Source organism: Syngnathoides biaculeatus, chromosome 5 (assembly GCF_019802595.1).
Source record: "Syngnathoides biaculeatus isolate LvHL_M chromosome 5, ASM1980259v1, whole genome shotgun sequence".
NCBI lineage: Eukaryota > Metazoa > Chordata > Actinopteri > Syngnathiformes > Syngnathidae > Syngnathoides > Syngnathoides biaculeatus.
In genome coordinates this window covers 6,845,097-6,868,190 of record NC_084644.1, presented here as the reverse complement: position 1 = coordinate 6,868,190, position 23,094 = coordinate 6,845,097, and the positions used below count along the sequence as shown (strand labels likewise).

General features: G+C 43.9%; 1 protein-coding gene across 2 annotated transcripts in view; it reads left to right on the top strand.

Moving 5' to 3' along the window:
- The window catches only part of mindy3 (MINDY lysine 48 deubiquitinase 3), a 32,172-nt gene extending 9,345 nt beyond the window's left edge, over positions 1-22,827 (top strand). For both annotated transcript variants that reach the window (XM_061820505.1, XM_061820506.1), the window contains exons 12-16: positions 12,072-12,144; positions 15,206-15,278; positions 18,246-18,333; positions 19,070-19,141; positions 21,458-22,827. In XM_061820505.1, the coding sequence (XP_061676489.1) occupies positions 12,072-12,144; positions 15,206-15,278; positions 18,246-18,333; positions 19,070-19,141; positions 21,458-21,607 (456 nt within the window). In that variant the 3' untranslated portion in view covers positions 21,608-22,827. The remainder of the gene's footprint in view (positions 1-12,071; positions 12,145-15,205; positions 15,279-18,245; positions 18,334-19,069; positions 19,142-21,457) is intronic.
- Positions 22,828-23,094: the final 267 nt, after the last annotated feature.

Sequence of the window (23,094 nt, the reverse complement as noted above, 5' to 3'; positions counted from 1 at the left end):
CGCCCCCTTAGCTCTATTTGTCCCACAAGCTTTCAAAATGGCGACTGAACAGAACAGGTTTGAAGTCAATTCTGTAACTTGTATTCCAGATAATATTGGACTATGTTTTTTTGCCAAATGCATCAGACTTGTCCAAGAGAGTTCTACAGAGAGGTCTCAACTATTTCACGCAAGGATATGTACACAGAATTAAGATTTTGGACGGTGCAAAAACGTTTGACACCTCACAATCTTTATATTGAAATCCAACAGGATAAAATAGAGGAATCGTACTGCATATGTAAAGCAGAATGAGTACTTTTTACTTAGAAAGATCATGAGTAATATCATTGTAGTCTTTATAAGTGAGTTAGGTTTGATTTTCTACATTTAAACAATAGTGATTAACTCAGTCAGTACCGTACTCACCAGATGAAAAAGTTTGACTTGGCTCGTAATGGAACCCAGAACTCAGTCTTAAAAGTCTGATGTGATACAAATAGGCAAATTGACATTTCCCTTGCATGACATCGCGCATTTACGTATCCTCTTCGGCATAAAACATTACAGACTTCATTCAGCAGGTCAGTGGTACACTAAGTGAAAGTTGTTCTGCTGCACTGACAAAAATTCAATCAGACTCAGAGAAGATACTTCTCCCTCACTCACCTTCGAAGGTACAGCCTTGTGTTTGTTGATATTGTTCATATTTTGTTATACGTGCGCTCTTCCACGAGCCTTAATCCATCGTAGACACTTTATCGACTGTGTTTTAGCCTTTGGAAAATGAATCAACCGGGCTCCTTGTAACCTAGCAGGATATCTTTCATCAGAATTGCACGTTCCCCAAGCGCATCTGAGGATCATTTTCATCGTAACATGAACTTTTCCAAGCGCAGGCTACTGACAACCATCATTGCTTGTGGGACAACATGGCGGCAGGGGCGTGTCAAGCCAGGGGTTGAGACAATGCGGCTATCTGATTGCCTATTATTGTATGAGTGATTGGCATGCCGGAGAGGTCCGTTCTCCTTGGTCTTTGGCGGGGGGGGGAGCATTAGAGAGATGGGGCAAAAAGGATCCCAGGGACTACACCCGTAGTACGCCATTGATTAAAAGCTCACTTCCATGTGTTGAAATTAAGTGATTCTTGTGTTGGTTCGTTGATGACCAGATGTCACTATGCATGCTTACCAGTTACCATAGTGACACATTCACAAACTTATAAAAGTCACAGTCACACACTCTTCATTGTGTGCAGGGAACCTAATCCTTATTAGCATTTGTGTGTGTGTATGTGTGTGTGTGTGTGTGTTTGTGGTTCAGGTGGATGACTTCCGCGAGTCAAAGTGATTCCAAAAGTCCCATCTGGATCCATTTGTACTCTTAAAGACTGGACCTGAATATATGCACACGCATGTTTACTGACATACTGTAGATGTTTTTTTCTCTATGTGCCGTCCCACCATTAACATGGTCGACCTCAGTGAGCCAGAATGCGCTTTCCTTCACAGAAAATCTGCTGCTTTCAGACCTTATTTGAAGTGCGCTACGATTTCCCAGGCATTGTGATACAGAATCTGTACTACCTGCTAATGTAGCTTTTAGTCCCGATTTGGAGACGTGCTCACAAAAGCTGAACATCCGATCCCGGCTTTTGATGTGTCAGTCGCTCCTCCTGACTGCCTTTGGGGACGGCTGTGTATTCCCCGGAGTTGTCACCAGTGTGAGACTGTGCCTTTTTAGACCATCAACTTAATAGCGTTAGTTTTTTTTTTTTCCTGTTTAATCTAATCTACCTACAAAAAAACCCATTCCGCCATTTCCCTACCCATACACAATGTTCTCGTGTGTGTGCTTGCGAGAAGTGTTTGATAGCATGTAACAGGATCTGTTCTCGAGATGCCAGGAAAAATGAAGGTGAGGTGAAGTTGATGTATAAGACATCTTTGATAATTTTACATCTCTCCTGTTGTTCTCCCAAATGGATCATTTTGCCCTCACTTAAATCCTCAACATCTTTGTAAAACGACAAGTCGCTGTGTATGTCATTTGTCCACGTAAAATGGACGTATTGGTCCCAAACGGGGAGCAAAAAGGAAGGAAGACGGTGGATCGGAAGGATGTCCTTCAAGCAACGGTGCGGCGGTCACTCAGGAAAAGCTTGTGTGTGCGTGTGTGATATTTTTTATCGACCTTTACCCTCCTCGATGAGTGATGATGGTTTCTGTATATCTGCTTGAAGGAGTTATGAGTGTGTGTGTGTGTGTGTGTGTGTGTGTGTATCTGTACAGTAGTTATGTACTGCTGTCAGTGATTTACTAGCAGAGAGAAGAGCCTCACTGGCGCTTTGTGTCCTGAGAATACGCTGAATGCACACACACACACACTACAAATTTTGTTCAAGGATTGGTACAAGACAGAGAAAACATATGTGCAGAGTGCAAACAGAGTTGATGTAAAGTTCTCTCCGCTGTCTTGGCAGAACCACAAAAGGTTATTAAATCCATGCCATCAGAAAAAAGACTGGAGAGCTTTGAGTTTCACGCATTAAATAATTGAATACGTCTTTGATGGGGCTTAATGGTTTTTCCCCGTTGCACAATCTGGATAGATTACAGAATTAACAAACGTTAAAAACTGCAATGTTTAAGTGTACAAAAATAGAGTAAATTAATTCAACGTTCATCTGCTGTAGAAGGGAAAATCAGACGGATTTACTGGAGATGAGATGACATTTACGGGAGATTGCGCTTTGATGGAGAACTCATGCCCAGGGGAACCTCCAATGGAACAACCCTGCAGTTACACAGTGCAGTTTTTTTTGGGGTGAGGGAGGGGGAATATGCCTCTAAAATCGCACAGAACAACCATCATTCATCACATTACACCAGACCCCAACCTACCTCGCGAGAGCTCAGTTCAGTGAGCATCAAAGGAAAATCCTGCATCTGTTTTCTTTTTTCTTTCTTTTATGGATTTTTTTATGACACTTATACAGCTCCCAAAAATCTTTCCCATTACACAGTAATAACAGTAACAAACTACATTACTTGCTTAATATTTCCCCCCCCCCAACACTTCCATGAAATCGTAGGTTGACTGAGATTATGTTAAATCTACAGGTCACCATGTAATAATATATTTGCGTTAAAAGTAAAATGACAATAGTTTCTTCTAAGTATGTTTTCAAGGAGATTTGAGGTGAGGGCAATGTAGAACAACAGAGGAGCAAAGCGGTGTACAATGACAGTCATTAATAATATTTGGGCGGCACAGTGGCTCACCTGGTAAAGCATCACAGTTTTGAGGACCCGGGTTCGATCCTGGCCCCGCCTGTGCGCCGTTTGCACATTCTCCCTGTTCCTGCGTGGGTTTTTCTCCGGGCACTCCAGTTTCCTCGCACGTCCCAAAAACATCCAACATTAATAAATTGCCCCTAGGAGTGATTGTGAATGCAGTTGTTTATCTCTATGTGCCCTGCGATTGGCTGGCGACCAGTTCAGAGTGAACCCCGCCTCCTGCCTGCTTGCTGGGATAGGCTCCAGCACTTCCCGCGACCCTTGTGAGGATAAGTGGTGAAGAAAATGGATGGATGGTTAATAATATTTGACAGGGTAGACCAAAGGCCATTGTGGATGGCAGAAAGGGTGTGGGTGCGTGTGTGTGTGTGTGTGTGTGTGTGTGTGTGTGTGTGTGTGTGTGTGCTGCAATAGTCATCTTTCCCCCCTGTGCATTGTCCTCTGTTACAGGATCATCAAAATGCTATAGAACTATTCTGTGGTGTCAAACCGCCACCCCCCTTCGCCAGGCAGTCTTTAACATACAAACCCCAATTCTATGTCCTGAATCACTGATGCATCCAGAGCATATCAAGGGAAGCAACCTCAACCTTTTCAGCCTGTTTTGTAGCGATCCTGTTTTGGAACACGATAGTCAACAAGATCTCAGCTTTGTTGTCTTGAAACGGATCCTTTCAGACTTGCTCCGTGGCCACTGAGAGTTCGGACCCTCTCGGCACATACAATAGCTCTTTCGTGCTGACCGGAGGGAAATTCCCCTGCAACTTCCTGCAAGTGAAGATAAGGGTCAAATACAGAAAAAGAGGAAGTACTCCAAATTTTCGAGCACCTTTTTACCGCTGATAACCCGGACTCAAGTGCACGTACGTCTCCTTCAAAAGACTAACCTTAGCTAGAATGGGAAAGAGAGTAGTGTTGTTATCGTCTAGATTGGAGCTTTGGTCAGATTTGACCAAAATGTGGGATCAAAAAACCTTTCCCTGAGAGTCTGATGTCAGTGTCTATTTAATAGGACATGCTTGATTGTTAGCGCTTTATTTATTTTGCTTTGTTCCTGTGTTGAGAAGCTTGTTGTTGCTCTGTGAAGAGGGTCAGAGGTTCGAGCCAAAGCACTGGACTGTGGGGAATGGAATGTGTTCCTCAAGGCCACACACATACGCACTTTTCCATGTTAACATTGTCTTGTTTGAAGTGTCGATTGTAGAATCCTCGCGTCTGCGACTAGACTATAGTTCAGTTTCCAAGGAAATTAACATTCGCAAGCAGCTAATTAAACTGCATCTCAGACACAAACACACCCGTAGTAACGTAATGGCACCAAGAGCAGACACACACTTGTGCACACTCCCTGTGGCGTATGTTTGCTCCATGTTTCCCAACTCAGCAGCTTCTTCCTCAGGCCTCTAATAAAACAGATCAAAGACGAGCAAGCAGACCTGTCATCACACATGCGGCCATGTCATTTTGGGTGCCATTATTTTCCCTCAAGAGTATGCTCTGAGACCTCCTGAACGTTGTAATGTCACTTACCAGTACTTAATGGCTTTTCCTGTTAATGACTATATAGTAGGTGTTTTTAGCAGTAGACATTGTCCTGGAAAGCATAACTTGCATAACTTACTTGCACGATGTTCATTGGACCGCTGGGTTTAAATTTTAATATGAGTTGCTACCAAAAAAAAATCACATAACTCTGCTAAGTTGACTTCAAAAATGGGTTGACTGCAAAATTTCTGCCTTGAAATTCTACAGTGTGACTGATGGTGTAGTGGCACCCACCCCCCTGCCTTTGGTGCGGGCAGCGTGGGATCGATTCCCGCTCAGTGATGGTGTTGATATCTTCCCTGTGACTGACTCGCGACGAGTTACACGGCGTAGTCTGCCTTTCGCCTGAAGCTAGCTGGGATAGGCTGCAGCTTTCCCGTAACCCTTGTGAGGATAAGCAGCTTGGATAATGTCATGACAACTCCACAGTAACCCAAAAAAAGGGCCTGTCCAGAACTGCGTTTGTACTATCGGAACTAATGTTTCACGTGGACATTTGTAGCAGATGGAAGCGGTTTTGGGTCAGTGATAAACTTGGCCAAAAACAACAAGGAACGTCTGTATGTCATTTTTTAAAGACGCGATTAGTTGAGTATAGTATTCATATAACATTATGTATGAGTGAGCAACATTGCATTTCTTTTTACCTAAAATGCTGATAGCTAGCACGCTAATTATAATTGCGAATGCTAAAGATTTAGCAAGGACTGATTTTTGTATATGATAATCGATTCCAAAAAGATTCAATCGTGACAGCTGTAATTATGAGTACAGTCATGCCTCTGTTTTCGACCACAATCCGTTCCAGAAAACGGTTCAGGAAGTGATTTGTTCGAAAACCGAATCAATGTTTCCCATTTCAATGAATGGAAAAAGAAATAATACGTTCCAAGCCTAAAAAAATTAGGCTTTTTAAAACTTTTTTTTAGCTTTTCCTGATAATAAACTGCATAATAGAAATACATGTATAGTTTAAATATTTTATATAATAACATAATTTAAGAAATATATTTATTTTTTGCTTAAAATGTATGCTTTAGTAGTAGAGTACGCTAGGCTTGGAGTGCATTCCCATATCTGTAGCAACCTGGCCCCTTGTGAACTTTTTTTATTAAAAGTGCAGAATAACTTTAAACAAGCAACTTGCCTTCTTTGGAGCCATGATTGGTTGATACGGTAGTCCTCAATAAGAAGAAAAACAACAGTCACTACCGGGGCACATCTGTGTACAGAATAAAAAAAATTGCTTTTTTCGGGGGGCGTTTGAATAGACAATAACAAAACGCGTCGTGGGTGGGTCAGCTGCTTGCGCCGCGCCCATTGTTATTTCCGAGTGTCTTTCGGCGGCATGGGAGTTCACAACAAAGCGCGTCGATAGCGCAATAGGTTATTTCCGGGTTTTGTCGGGGGCATTCGAGTACCGAATTTTGTTCGAAAACCGAAGCAAAAAAAAAATCTCGTAATTTTTGTTCGAAAACGGGGACGTTCGAGAACCGAGGCTTTACTGTATTTAGATCGTCCACATCGCATCGTCAATGTGTCGACCTCCACTCCACTGTTCCACCAGTGACTGTTAGACTAATAAAAAAAGACTTTACTCATGATGATCGGTCACTTTTTATATTCCTTGTGGGACAGACACGTTTATGCAATGACAAATCTACCAGCAGATTTATGAAGCCTATAATGTTAACAAATCAGGACCAGCTATAGTATGTGTGACAGATCACCGTGTCGACTGGTCTGTTTTCTTTGTCTCCGAAGCAAACGCAGCTGGGAGTCATCTCTGCTTCAATCTCCCTCCCTGTACACCTCCCGAGTGAACGCTGAGCACAGTAATAAGTGGATGGTGAAACCTTAGCAGCCTTGCCCAGATCAAGCTTTAATAAAGCCCGAGTATAACCGAGATGATCCTGACTTAATATGGAGGAACCAAAAGAAATGTCTGTTTCTCACATACACACCACATCACAGGTCTGTTGTGAAGAAAAATGTCTCGTTTCATTTTCACAGCAGTTGTTTTTTAACTCCAGTACATATGGCTTAATGAGTTTTTTTATTTTTGATATTTTTGCTCCCTTGCCATTGTAAATTGTCACCTTCATGTCTGCTTTGGAGAATTTAGTGGACATCAACTTTTTTCACCTCAAGCAGTCACTCACATTTGAAAAATGTACGGTTGTTGTCAGTCATGTACGCAGATACAAAGTTACGAGTGTGCTCCACCAGTCATGCCCACAGATATAAAGTTGCGAGTGTTTGTTCTGTTTGTAATTATGAGTGGACAGCTTTAAGAGCAGAGTGGCGTTGTGTCAGGTAAACTAGGAAGCGTGCTTCTGTGTTTAAAAAAAAAAAAAAAAAAAAAAAAAAGACATCAGGCTGTGGTTTTCATGCGCACAGAGTGTGGAACAAGTGCACAATTGCGCGGTGGCGAAGCTTCGAGGGAACATTGGTCAAGACTACACAAAATAAGCAACGTCTTTCAATATCTCTGTATTTCTACTCGTAAATTTTACGTGCGTGATTTTTCGTGCTAGACTGTGCAGATTTGCGAGTGCGAAGGCGCGCGGGCGCATACGGGACTGTCAAATCACAGTGACTGCCTCAAGTTATGTTAATCATGACTTATAATTTAAAATCAATTTAGTTGAAAACATGAGGTGACTAAAAAGTGTACATTAAGCTGGCTGCATAAGCGTACACCCCTAAACCTAAATAGGGTGTTGCTTCGATTAACATGATTGTCCATCTTCGTGGAACACTGTTTCAAAACATTGCTTTCCTTCTCTTTTTGTTTATTGGAATATATTTTGGAAGCTTAAATTCCTGAAGCGGAGTTTGGGCTAATGCTGACTGGTATTTTGGAACTGTTCAGTTGCTCCGCAAATTATTTAGTGTTCTCATTTTTTACAGAAGATAAAAATATTAAGAGACTTTTGTTCATTCTCTGTATCTACTGTAATTTCCGGCCTATGAGCCGTGACTTTTTTTCACATGCTTTTCAACCCTGCGGTGATGCGGCTAATTTGTGCATTTTTTTCTAATGGCCGTGGGGGGCACTCAATCAGAAAAGGTAAGAGTGAGACCAGTGGAATATATGTGCCGAGGAAGTGACTTTTACCGGTCCGGCCCTGTTAGCGCTGCGCTAGCGTGTTAGTGTCATGTCTCATTGATTTTTACCAGTATGTTTTTTTTCAACCGACCCTGTTGCCGTGGCGCTAGTGTTATCGTTAAACTCTCTGTGTACCGTCTTTCTTTGTAAATATCTTGTGTTTCAATGTGGGTACTTGCGGCTTTTACACATCTGTAGTGTATGTAGGTACCAAATGGTATTTCCTTTACAAATGTGCTGGGTAAGGCTTATAACCAGGTGCGCTCTTCTTCTTCTTCTTTTCCTTTCGGCTTGTCCCGTTAGGGGTCGCCACAGCGTGTCATCTTTTGCCATCTTAGCCTATCTCCTGCATCTTCCTCTCTAACCCCAACTGCCCTCATGTCTTCCCTCACCACATCCATAAACCTTCTCTTTGGTCTTCCTCTCGCTCTTTTGCCTGGGAGCTCCATCCTCGGCATCCTTCTACCAATATACTCACTCTCTCGCCTCTGAACATGTCCAAACCATCGAAGTCTGCTCTCTCGAATCTTGTCTCCAAAACATCCAACTTTGGCTGTCCCTCTAATGAGCTCATTTCTAATCCTATCCAACCTGGTCACTCCGAGCGAGAACCTCAACATCTTCATTTCTGCCACCTCCATTTCTGCTTACTGTTGTTTCTTCAGTGCCACCGTCTCTAATCCGTACATCATGGCCGGCCTCACCACTGTTTTGTAAACTTTGGCCTTCATCCTAGCAGAGACTCTTCTGTCACATAACACACCAGACACATTTCGCCAGCTGTTCCAACCTGCTTGGACAGGTTTCTTCACTTCCTTACCACACTCACCATTGCTCTGGATTGTTGACCCCAAGTATTTGAAGTCATCCACCCTCGCTATCTCTTCTCCCTGTAGCCTCACTCTTCCCCCTCCACTTTTCTCATTCACGCACATATATTCTGTTTTACTTTGGCTAATCTTCATTCCTCTCCTTTCCAGTGCATGTCTCCATCTTTCTAATTGTTCCTCTGCATGCTCCCTGCTTTCACTGCATATCACAATATCATCTGCGAACATCATGGTCCAAGGAGATTCCAGTCTAACCTCATCTGTCAGCCTATCCATTACCACTGCAAACAGGAAGGGGCTCAGAGCTGATCCCTGATGCAGTCCCACCTCCACCTTAAATTCCTCTGTCACACCTAAGGCACACCTCACCATTGTTCTGTTGCCATCATACACGTCTTGTACTATTTTAACATACTTCTCTGCCACACCAGACTTACGCATGCAGTACCACAGTTCCTCTCTTGGTACTCTGTCATAGGCTTTCTCTAGATCCACAAAGACACAATGTCGCTCCTTCTGACCTTCTCTGTACTTTTCCACTAGCATCCTCAAGGCAAATAATGCATCTGTGGTACTCTTTCTAGGCATGAAACCATACTGTTGCTCGCAGATACTTACTTCTGTCCTGAGTCTAGCTTCCACTACTCTTTCCCATAACTTCATTGTGTGGCTCATCAACTTTATTCCTCTATAGTTCCCGCAGCTCTGAACACCCCCTTTATTCTTAAAAATGGGAACTAGAACACTTTTCCTCCATTCTTCAGGCATCTTTTCGCCCGCTAGTATTCTGTTGAATAAGGTGGTCAAAAACTCCACAGCCATCTCTCCAAATTGCTTCCCTACCTCTACCGGTATGTCATCAGGAACAACTGCCTTTCCATTTTTCATCCTTTGTAGTGCCTTTCTGACTTCCCCCTTAGTAATCATTGCCACTTCCTGGTCCTTCACACTTGCGTCTTCAACTCTTCCTTCTCTCTCATTTTCTTCATTCATCAACTTCTCAAAGTATTCTTTCCATCTATTTAGCACACTACCGGCACCAGTCAACACATTTCCATCTCTATCCTTAATCACCCTAACCTGCTGCACATCCTTCCCATCTCTATCCCTCTGTCTGGCCAACCTGTAGAGATCCTTTTCTCCTTCTTTCGTGTCCAACCTGGTGTACATGTCTTCATATGCCTCTTGTTTAGCCTTTGCCACCTCTACCTTTGCCCTACGTCGCATCTCGATGTACTCCTTTCGCCTCTCCTCAGTCCTCTCAGTATCCCACTTCTTCTTCGCTAATCTCTTTACTTGTATGACTCCTTGTATTTTGGGGTTCCACCACCAAGTCTCCTTCTCCCCTTTCCTACCAAAAGACACACCAAGTACTCTCCTGCCTGTCTCTCTGATTACCTTAGCTGTCGTTGTCCAGTCTTCCGGGAGCTTCTGCTGTCCATCGAGAGCCTGTCTTACCTCTTTCCGAAAGGCCGCACAACATTCTTCCTTTCTCAGCTTCCACCACATGGTTCTCTGCTCTACCTTTGTCTTCTTAATCTTCCTACCCACCATCAGAGTCATCCTACACACTACCATCCTATGCTGTCGAGCTACACTCTCCCCTACCACTACTTTACAGTCAGTAACCTCCTTCAGATTACATCGTCTGCACAAAATATAATCCACCTGCGTGCTTCTACCTCCGCTCTTGTAGGTCCCTATATGTTCCTCCCTCTTTTGGAAACAAGTTTTCACTACAGCCATCTCCATCCTTTTTGCAAAGTCCACCACCATCTGCCCCTCAAAGTTCCTTTCCTGGATGCCGTACTTACCCATCACTTCTTCATCGCCCCTGTTTCCTTTACCAATATGTTCATTCCAATCTGCACCAATCACAACTCTCTCGCTGTCTGGGATGCTCAGAACTAATTCATCTAGTTCCTTCCAGAATTTCTCTTTCAACTCTAGGTCACATCCTACCTGTGGGGCATAGCCGCTAACCACATTATACATAACACCCTCAATTTCAAATTTTAGTCTCATCACTCGATCTGATACTCTTTTCACCTCCAAGACATTCTTCGCCAGCTCTTCCTTTTCAATAAACCCTACTCCATTTCTCTTCCCATCTACTCCGTGGTAGAATAATTTAAACCCTGCTCCTAAATTTCTAGCCTTACTCCCTTTCCACCTGCTCTCTTGGATGAACAGAATATCAACCTTTCTCCTAATCATCATGTCAACCAACTCCTGAGCTTTTCCTGTCATAGTCCCAACATTCAAAGTCCCTACACTCAGTTGTAGGCTCTGTGCATTCCTCTTTTTCTTCTGACGATGGATTCGGTTTCCTCCTCTTCTTTGTCTTCAACCCACAGTAGATAAATTTCCACCGACGCCCTGCAGGTTAGCAGTGCCGGGGGTGGGCGTTGTTAACCCGGGCCACGACCGATCCGGTGTGGGATTCTTTAGATGAACGCTCATATTTGTTTGGCACAGTTTTTACGCCGGATGCCCTTCCTGACGCAACCCTCTGCATTTATCCGGGCTTGGGACCGGCCTACAGATTGCACTGGTTTGTGCCCCCATAGGGCTGCATTAACCAGGTGCGCTCTGTAGGCCGGAAATTACGATAAATTCCTCAAGCGGAGTTTGGGCTAATGTTAACTGGTATTTTGGAACTATTCAGTCGCTCCTCCAATGATTTATTGTGTTCTCATTTTTTTGAGAAGATGAAAATATTCAGAGACTTTTGTTCATCCTCTATAGCTCCTGTAAATTTTGAAACAAAATAGAAGACAGAACGTAACCCTCCACATCTTTATTATCCTAAAGAACATAGCGAAATGAATGAACTTACAAAAATTACTGTCCGTTATTTGGTAACTGATGATTTTATTCGGGGGAAAATTCCCCACCAAACCAAGTGCAGCGTTTTTCATGAATTATGTTTATGTGTACAACTTGATTACCTGATTGTGTGTTTGCAGTAAAAACAAGTCAGCATACTTTATCGGCAGATCACTTAATAGCCTGGCAGACGACTTTGATTGCGTGGGCCCATTGCACAGACGTACACTCACACATGTTCGGCCCACATTGCCAGTGCACACACATATGAGCACAGTGCTGTTTCTACAGGTTGTTTGGAAGTGCCAGATGCTCAGCATCCACGTTATTGTTACTTCCAATAGTTCTTATGTCTGCTTGCTTGGTTTATATCTGAGAAGTTTATCGCTAAAACATTCTTGTCAACTACGATTTCTCACCCCCCCCCCTTTTGAGTCTCATAATGTGATACTATGTCTATATTCTCGCCTATAGGAGATGTCCCTCGTTGGTCCAGAATGTCCATCAGAGCAGGCAAGGAGGGTCTTCCAGTCATTTGATCCTGAAGGTAATCAATCGTTGCAACGTATTCATTTCATGGCGTCGCACTCTGTACTAATGAGGAGACATCGTGTCATCAACACGGCATTCCTCTCCCATCCAACTGTAGATGTTTAACCACCCTCATTGCTTCATCCTTCATTTGCTTTGCTCCCCCCCCCCCCCCGATCCAATATTTTTCCTTTTCAACAACCAGAACGACTTTTCTCTCTCATCTCCACTGTTGTTGTTTAGGTTGGTGAGCTCAACTCCTCTCACAGCTGAGTCAACCGTCCCACTTTTTTTTCCTTCTTTTCACTTCCAGGTTACTAGGGGAAAGGACAAATCAAGTGATTGAATACTAATAATAGAAAATATGGGTTTGTTATGTAAGACATGCTCTGTACCACTGTAAAATAAAAATGTGCCTATTAGCAGTCCAAGAGATTTGAAGTAGGTGCAAAACGCTTATGCATCCACAACCTCATTCTATTTTTTAATATAGTGAATCGTAAGACTGATAAAGTCTTAAAGTCAACATTATACAAAAAATGGTACACTGATATTCTTCCGTGGAATTTTGTAGAAAGTGCAAATTGATACTACATTCCGTAAAAATGTATGTTCCTGGCGGCCCTGTTTGTCTTTTGGCCAGTTTTTTTATCCATATCCAAGTCTAAATTTTCTCATGATCTGTTTGGAGAAAGGGGCTGGCGAGTGCCGGATGCTCAAAGGTGCACTATGATCCGTCTTGCAATCTATCACGGATGCCAGTACGTTCCTTTCTGACATGTCTCGTTTTGATGAGCTCACTTGCATTTTTCATGGACGTCGGGCTGTTTTAGGTGAAGTTTGTGGCCGGCCCAGATTCAACTAAAGCTCGCTTGCAAGGCAGCTTTATACTCATACCCACTTGGACCACGTGTACCACTTAAGACTGTAGTGATAGCCTTGAGAAAACGGGACAAAAAAAGCTCACTAAGCCTTAAACAAAACCTGAAAGGACTGTGACCTGCCAGGGAAATACATTTGCTTCTGGTCCCACTACAAACCTCCCCCCAAGATTCTTTACTCCCGATTATGTACTGTCAGGTTGCATTGCAGTCACCCTTTTTTACTACGTCCATGTAGGTAACTGATCCTCACCGTGACAGGCATGGCACATTTTTTGTTGTCAGTTTCAAAATCTGGTCAGGCATTGACAACATTCAGGCCTGAAACGTAACTGCCATGGCCGCTTGGAACAACATGCAAGCAAAGCACAAGCACGGCTTTGGCCAAGTACCTGAAATGTGACGAGCTTGTTTTCTTAATACACGCGTGTGTGTGATCCACATAAAAACAATTCATTCATGACAGAAAATTGTGATCACCATACTATCTTTTCCACACATTCTCTAAGATGCACCTTCACCTACAGCCTTAGTCCGTGAATCCTATTTTGATGCTCACCACGTGCACACGTGAGAGGATCTAGTCTGTGTAATTACATGTATTATGTTCTCTCTACACCAGGGGTGCTTAATGCGTCCACCAAAACTGCCTTGCGATCGCAGTCTTGGTCGATCGTGGGACGGCGTGCCAAAAAAAAAAAAGAAAGACGTCAGCCGATGTTCTCTCTAAACTGCGCACGTGCGCAATTGCGGTCTCTTTGCAGATATTCCGCGTAGCGCGCAAAAAAATCAAAACCAATCCAAAATGAAAGTATAACATACAGCTATTCAGTTTGTGGCATTTTGCAATGTGATTCAATGAGTGAGGGATGGCTGGTTGTTACATCCTTTTGCACAATTCACATACGTACTGTAAAAAATGAAAAGAAGCCACTGGTTTCTTTTAGGCAGCACACGGAACTTTCTCTAACAACGACTGCTGCTCTGCCACACACTCTTTTTTTCCTAATTTCCTTTTTACGCACAACCCTCCCCCCACCCCCCACCACCCCGCGCGTGAAGATGTACACTGATAATTACAAATGTTACAGTACTTACGCAGCCCAACAATGTGTTTTATAATGACAGCGTCCACCACCACTGCTTTAGTTAGCAACACAGTCCGGGCAACGTAGAGCAAAGACTAGCTAGACGTGCTGCTTATGTTTACTTTTGATATTAATGAAAAAAGTTAAACAAATGCTGTTGTTTTAAGATGCAATGACTGTCGGGGTATGTGACTAATCGAAGAAAAGTGGTTAAACTGGATGAGATTTTCTCTTTTCTGAGTTGGAAAGGTCGGCTCTCAAGGCAAAGTAGAAAGTCCAGTATGAGATGGTGTGTGATTGTAAAATTCCACCTTGGCACAGCCTGATCCAGGTTGAAAGCACAGACAATACAGTGCACAAAAAGCTGCACTTTAAATGTAGGAGGCAACCTAAAATTCACCTTAAAACGGTTTGGGAGCATCATCATCATCACCCATCCCGCACCACGTCGTCGGTAGCTCGCGAGAGGCTGGTTGCTTGAAAAGTAGATCTTGGGGTAAAAAAGTCCGGGCACCCCTGCTCTACACGCATGATTTGGTTATGTTTCAGCACACTTGAGTGCCGCAAATCTGACCGAGTCACACGGCAAGTCAGCACAGCACCACATGTTGTGCAGGGAGAATAACACACTCAATAATTTCCAGAAAATATGAGGACACAGCCACCCACTGTCTGTGAAGTCGGTTTAATAGATACTGTTTGTGCCTACGCTTCTGGGTGAGGTTGAGTTGTTTAAGAGAAGCAGTCAAAACAGACTGGGCATGCATCTAAACATGTGCCCACATAGGCTCACGTGTTCATGTTCGAGTGAGTCACATTCCAAATAAAGACAGACGCGCCCTCAGAAGCACATGTTAGCGTTTAAAGCGTCTCCTCACAGGTAAAGTGATCATCATGTCCATGGTGTTGGAATGTAGGTCAGAAAGAGAGGGCAAGGTGTATATGTGTGTTATTTTGACGCGGATCACGAGTTAATTCCCGTATGGCGTGTATGTGTGCGGTATGGGTGAAGGTCTCCTTCTCTTATTTTTTTTTTTAATTTTTTTTAGCTGCAGCTGTGTCGTGCTACAAGTTGTTCATCCATCTCTCTTTGCGCCTCTCCCTCCAGATAACGGCTTCATCCCAGACTCTCTGCTGCAGGATGTGATGAAAGCCCTTGACCTTGTCTCGGAGCCAGAATAGTAAGTACTTGCATGTCTTGAGGCTGGTCTTTGCGGCTGTTTCTGTGTGTGTGTGTGTGTGTGTGTGTGTGTGTGTGTGTGTGTGTGTGTGTGTGTGTGTGTGTGTGTGGGTGTGTGGGTGTGTGTGTGGGGCACCTGTAGCTCTTCTAAAATTCCCACTCCAAAGTCACGGCCAGGCCAGGTCACCAGCCCAGCTCATGTTTCACTATTAGGCTCCTATAAAGTACAGCTAGAGCTGACTCATTGTGAAAGTACAGGAGTTTAAAAAAAAACAAACGCCAGAATCCGGGGCTCAGAGGGAGAACATTAACGACAGGAAGAAGGAGGAAACACTTAAAAGCGTCGCTTCAAACAGGAGCACGTTATCCACCGAGGAGTGGTAAGCCTTGCAACGGGACTGCAGGCAGAGTCGAGTTTTTGGACCGCTGATGGTCTCTGCAGAGCCCCAGATGGCCAACTCATCACATCATAACAGCACACACCGTGGGGGGTACTCCTTTCTCTTCCCTTGCCACACAACGGGAGGGTAACCGCCCCAAATCCACCATGTTGAATAATATACAGTAAGTTGGGTGGTGCTGGTCTAAATCAACTTTTCTTTTTTTTTTTTTAACTATTTATTACCAAGAGATCCAGCCCATGCAGGTCTTTCCATGCACCTAACAATGGCTGACTTTATTTTAGTATTTCCTGTGAGGGTCAGCTCCTCGCCACTGTTCAAATTGTAGATGTTCTCAAGAATTAAAGAATAATACATGTTTATGTCTAGCTGTTTGAAGTTGATCACTTTTGGTGGTGGTGGGGTGGAGGTAGGGTGGCCAAACCATGTTCATGTTTTGGGGATGGTGTTTAAATATGCAACTTTTCGCAGCATTGTCTCTTCAAGTGAAAATTAATGTTTACCGTTTATGGAAGTAAAGGCGGCATGGTGGCTCAGCTGGTAAAGCGTTGGTCTCACAGTTCTGAGGACCCGGGTTTTGATTCCGGCCCCGCCTGTGTGGAGTTCGCATGTTCCGGGCACGCCAGTTTCCTCCGACATCCCAAAAACATGCAACATTAATTGGATACTCTAAATTGACCCTAGATGTGATTGTGAGTGCGGCTGTTTGACTCAATGTGCCCTGCGATTGGCTGGCAACCAGTTCAGGGTGTACCCGTCGACAGCTGGGATAGCCTCCAGCACTCCCCGCGACCCTCGTGAGGATAAGCGGTAAAAAGAAAATGGATGGATGGAAGTAAATAAGTGCCACCAGGATTTGAATTTGAAATGCCGCAGAAAAACAGGATTTGAATTTGAAAAGTAAAGTGATCACATTTTCAGTAGTTGTATTTCAGTGTACCTTTTCAATGTTAACAATTCAACTGGCTACAATTGGCTGTTTGAAATTCAACCAGCTATATTTCGCTGTCTGAAATTCACCGTCTGTGGCACCAGGCAGGGTTACTTCAGGTCAGAACCAAACAGATAGCCAATCCAGTTGCGCTTTCTTAGCATGTGACGTCACGTGACTAAGAAAGCGTAACTGCGATTGGCTGGGTGTTCGGTTCTGACCTGAAGTAACCCTGCCTGGTGGCACAGACGGTGAATTTCAGACAGCAAATTATAGCCGGTTGACTTTCAGACAGCGAATTATATAGCAGCTATTGAAAATGTGATCACTTTACATTTCAAATTCAAATCCTGTTTTCTGTGGCATTTCAAATTCGAATCCTGGTGGCACATATTTACTTCTATAAAGGTTCTCCATTTTGACTCATATTTACTATAGCAAATTGTTCCTTGCCCTATCATTAAATTCAAATCCATAGCACCATATGTGCATTCATCACTCTAAAGAAGCCAAGCTTGGAAATTAATGTTATTAAAGCTGAAAACATATCGTGTCAATTAAGCAAGTAATTAGGAATCTAATTAGGGAAGATTAGTTTGCAAAAGGAAGTTTCGATTGCTATCCCAACACGGAAGGGAAACTTACTGTTTCCAGAGAAACAGCAAATGTTATTTTTTTCCGTGGGCAGCGTCCCATTTTTGGGACATCACAATTTTCACACATTATATCCTTCAGTATATCAAGATATTTAAGTCTTTTAATCTGAAGCCATAATTTGGTATCAGGAGAGTATAATTTATCGGTCAAAGTTAGCAGTTAGACATGTGAGACGAGATTATAAATTAGTAAACATCATATAACTTAACCATAAATGAAAAAGAAGTGTTCTCTCCTTGATTGTGGCCAGTTAGGAGACTTTTATCTCAATAAGGCAAAAAATTGCCACCCTGCCCATGAATGGGTTAATGAGGAAAGATTGTTTAATAAAACTATTTTAGACACGCTTTGAATGACTTCCTCATTTGAAATTTTACTTCGTCTTCTTTTCAACATACTTTATGGGTGAATGTTGCGTTCGTGTCTGTCTATTATTGGCAGAAAGCTGCTGATAAGATCAAAACTGGCCTTTTAAACAAGCCAAGCGACTCTTATCTTGAAATGAGTGTGACTTCCTCAGACTTGCATCTAAAGCGATCAACACGGCTGTAAATTATAGAGCAACTCCAGACAAAAACATCATCTGATTGCTTTGGCGCACCGTACACGAGGATGGATTAGCACGCTCCACGGAGAGAACTGCGCATATCATCACGTTGCATCCAGCGGGCTTTCGTACGGTCACGTCTTGTATACACGCACACGCATCGCACTTGCATGTGCTGGGTTTCTACTCTCCCCCTGCTGCCTTAAAAGGAGAATTGAACAGGAGCCTTTTTTTTTTCTTTGTTTCATTTCCCTGGTAGTAATAATAATAATGCTGATCTAACACACAGGAATGTCTGGAAAGGAGTATATTTAGTTGTACCACAATCTTTGTGAAAACACGCAGGCGCTCACCAAAACAGCGCTGACGTGATGTTTCCCTGTATTCTTAACAACCTTTTTTTTTTCTAATTTCCCCCTTCTTCCCCACCAGTGTCCGTTTGGTCAAGAACAAACTGGATCCAGAGAACTTGGGCATAATTCTCCTGGGCCCGTTCCTTTTGGAATTCTTTCCCGATCAGGTATGCGTACAGAGGTGGACGCACAAATTCTTTCCCATCCCCATTTGTTTGTGCTTTATTGCAGATTTAAAAAAAACAATCGGATTGAGTTCTCTTGTACATAAGCGTCAACATCTGACATCCAAGTGCTGTTCTAGCTAATCAAAGGCTTTTGCGCCAAAAAACATTCCTGCGGTGTCTCATGTGAAATGCATGTGTGTGTTCACAATCATGACGCCGCTTGTTAAAGACTTTCGCAAAAGCGGTTAAGCTTTTTTTTTTTTGTTTTTTAAGCAGAGATAGAGGGAACTGTGTTTAAGTGATCAGGGCTTTCGGGACCCACCAGAGGAGCAGCTCAGAGCTGCAAAGAAATTACGCCGCCATTAGTCAAGTGGACGCGCACGCAGACACACGTGGGATCAGGTCAAGGGTTTGGGTTTCATATGAAGGCTTACGAACACGAGAAACTGGACGCGCTCTCAGACAACACACCCGATTAGCATCCTGCACCTCCGAGCCAAAGTCAGCACAAGTGTCATTGTTTTCCTACGTTTGGCTGTTACGTGGTAATCGGAGTTGCTTCAGTGCATCGAAAGCGCTTGAATGTAACACGCAGGATTGTAAAATCGCTGCCAGGACTTTAGCATTAAAAATGTTCCACTTCTGGGTTTTCACCTCCAGTCGTAAGATTATGTTCTGGTCACAGACTCTGTCCACCATGTTTTTTTTCACTTTTGTTTACCGACCTGTGTTCCAGGATTCAGGAATCCCGGACTCGTTCCCCGTCTACCACTACAACGGACTTAAACAGTCCAACCACAACGAGAGGGTAAGAGAGTGGCACTTCTTTCTCTTAAAGGTCTAGTGTCATCCCTAAAACATTCTAAAATAGATATTGAAATGAAAAATACATATAAGATTATTCACTTCAATGTCTACACGAAAAAATAAATATGAGCGGAGAGCGCGTCATCCGTGTGCAAAGTTGCGGAAGTCTCATCTGGCATCCAAGTGGTCGCCATATTGGCTGCATCTACTGTCCGTGACGTCACCCCGGACATTCGCCATTGAAAACATGCTGTGCCCCCTACTGCAGGACACGCCCCTTCAACGGACGCTCTTTTCGAAGAAGAGAACATCACACGACCGAGTGTATTGTCTGGGGCAATATTACCCTATTGTTTGGAGCCATATTTAAATAACATGCGGATCACGGCCAAACCACCTCCCGCCCTATCCACTTCCACGGCGGAGATGAGCCACCGCGGCGACAAGCCATCACGACCGTCAAAGCCGGCGGCAGGCTCGGCTTTGTCAACTAGGCCGCGGCCGACTCGGCCTTGTCGACAAGGCCGGTAGCGATCCACAAGGCGGAGGCCGTCCTTCACGGCTGCTGCATGGAAGCCTTCCGAGCACATAAACACATTTAGCAACCCTGATTTATGGATTACGCCCTCCCCCATTTCCCCCAACTGTTATTTTTTTTTTTTAGTAGCTGTATACACACCTACCTGTCATTTGGAACCCACAAAGCTTTCGTCCTTTGCACCCGTGCAATCCATTTTTCATGACGAACCGGGTCTCTTGCAAACTTACGAAGGGTAAATCCATCCTGCCGAGTGTTCAAGCAATGTCCAGCAATGCAACGAGCCGGCAATTTGGCTAACACGAAGGAACGACGAGCTACCTTCCCGGAGGTAAAACTAAGACAAACAAATGAGTCCACTTGAGGGCGGTCCTGCCATGTACGTCACTTCCTGCTACTTCTCCAAAACAAATCCCTCGAGAGGATTTTCATGGCGGGAGTTACAAAAAGCTGTATACATCTAAATCATGTTTTGTGGTGAAAAAACGCATGGGTCCGTGTCGGCTGCTGTTTGTTTTCATTAAGAACATACTAAAAATCATGCATTTCATGACAGTGGCACTTTAAGCTATGTCTATCCATGTTGGATCTCTTCATTGGCTGTCATCATGCGTGCACACACACACACACACACACACACACACACACACACACACACACACACAGTCGGCGGTTCCCTGCCCTTCCAGAACAAACAGTAGCCGTTGCCTAATAGCCTGCCCAATCATCTAAAAAGTCCACGGCTTTGCCTCCTGTTCGTTAAAGTCATTACGGGAGAGAGGCGAGTGTCAACAGCACGGCTGTGATAAATGGTCACCGGCAGGCCTATTAGACCAACCTACTGTGACCGATGGCTTGTCAGCGTGTGTCACGCGTATCTGTGGCTGCAGACAAGCCTGGTACGCAGGAATATCACTTTCTGCAGCTGTCAGCGTGGCTGAGTCTGCGAAACAACTTTTTTTTTTTTTTTTTTTTGCTCCTCTCCAATATATGTGCCTGAAGTCGTAGGAGATGTACCACAAGTACCTAGAAACGTATGCATACACTGTATCCGCAACACTGCAAGGCAGTTCTAAAGTTGCAGTGGCGATTCTTTTTCCATAGACTCAAAATATTGTTTCCGCCCGCCCATGTACGCATGTCTGCACATTTGGGTATGTCTGCGCTAAAATAACACCGACACTTTGCGTTTCAAACCACTTTAAGAGACGCGCATGTAAAGAGATTGATAGCGCTGTGGCTGGGGTCGGGGAACAAATTCAATCATGCGATTTTGTTTCCCCAATGGGATACATTGGATCTATAGTCGGTAATCCACTACACCGCAGACATTTCTGTGTGTGCTGCACCAAGGCCACAGCTTTATTTGGGTTATTCAAGTGGGGTACACGCGTAGTGATTTTTAATAATATGAGAGGCCACATGGGATGAGGGAAAAACTCTGCGGATTGTGCTTCACATTACCGTTATTCCCGGCCTACAGCACGCACCTGGTTATAAGCCTCACCCAGTACATTTGTAAAGGAAATACCATTTGGTACATGCAAATGCCGCACCCATGTAAAAGCTGCAGGTGCCCACACAATTGACATTGAAACACAAGATATTTACAAAGAAAGACGGTAGAGTCTAACGCTAGCGCCGCCGTGCTAACAGGGCCGGTGGGAAAAAAAAAAAAACATACTGGTAAAAATCACTGAGACATGGCAGCAACACGCTAGTGCTCCTAATCCGAGCATTAGCCTGCCCAAAGTTTGGACTGATCTGTGTTTGTTTCAGGTGGAGTACGTGGAAGGGACGGCTTTGGTGCTAGGGTTCGAAGACCCCATGGTACGGACCGACGATACTCCAGTCAAGCGTTGCCTACAGACCAAGTGGCCCTACATCGAGCTGCTGTGGACCACCGAGCGCTCTCCGTCACTCAACTAGTCTTGTTTGTACATGCAACGGACCACTACTGCCTCCATCTCACTCACACACACACACACTTGTGCGGTTCTGCTCCAGGGAGCTTAAAGATAACGGGACCACAAACAACACAGACATGTACACATTCCGTATACGCAACGTTAATGAATGAGAACTTCACAAATGCACACTAAAAGACTCAAACAAACACACTGTATATGCCTGAAATTCATTCTCTCAGTCTCGATTGAACTTACCTTTAAACGATACTTATTGTCTGTTCAGCACGGCTCGCCATTTGTCACGTGGGATGTTTATCATATCGAACCGTCGCGCGTCACACGAACCCACGTGCTGGCGCGTGTACGGAGCTGTCACGGGAACTGTACGACTATTCGAAGGACGGGTAACACAAAAGGAATGACCAAAGCCTTCCACGTGAGAACACGGACTTTCACTCTCACTGCTCAACGTTTACAATGTTCAGACCAACGTAAGCACGTGTGGAACTGTGGAAGTGTCTTCAAAGTTTTCCACGGTATGTAAGAGCGCACACTGAACGATGTACCTCATGCACCGCGTCGAGAAGGCGGCCCGGCGATCATGTATTTATTAGCACGCTCACAGTTCCGATTGTGGAATAAACACTTTTTCTTGAGGACATCCTCCTCTGTTGTTTAAATCTGAAGCTCTCCCCGGGCCAACGTCAGAAAATGTCAGGTTTCCGGGTCCATCTGCATCCTTTCACGGCGTACGTTTGCGCCGTGGAGGCTCACGAGGAATAGAGCGATACATCTCCAGGAGGGTGAGTTGAAATGTCTGATAAAAATGGTGTAAGATGATGTGTTCTCACCTAGTACACTTGAAGGAATGTTTGTCTTGTACCTTACAGGGTCCAAACGGACCTGTCCAAACCCACTTGGTTATGTACAAGTCTTGCTGATAGATTGAAATAGTGAAAGATACGCGTGAGTTCATGCTCGGTACTGTTAAACAAAATTGATAAGAAGTCGCATTCACACTGACTGGATCTGTTTAACCTGATGAGCTTTTATTTGGGTGTCAAATTTGCATGCAACAAAAATGTGCTATGCCAGAGTGATTTGCAAAGTGTACATTTACCATTAATTGTGCGTGTCAGAATCACCAAATTAAATCTTCAAACTGCAGTACATTTTCCCCTTATGTTTAACATTTGGTTTCTATTCAAACGTTTGAGCGCATTTTTATTTCACCTATAGAGCTCGTCGTGCACGTGATGTCACAGTTTGCACACCGGCCACATTGCCGGTCAAATTTAGCCGCTCTGCACTGTGGGGGGTCGTTGAACCGGAGTAGATTTTTCAAATTGCCCGAGAGCTGTTGCGCTGTTGGTTGTCACAACAGACGAGACAGATATTCAAAGAGGTCATTCTATGAAATACCAGTTGAAAACACCAGAAAATATCGATGGATTTCGGCAATTAAAAATGACGGATGGTGCCCAACCAAAATACACACACCCCTGT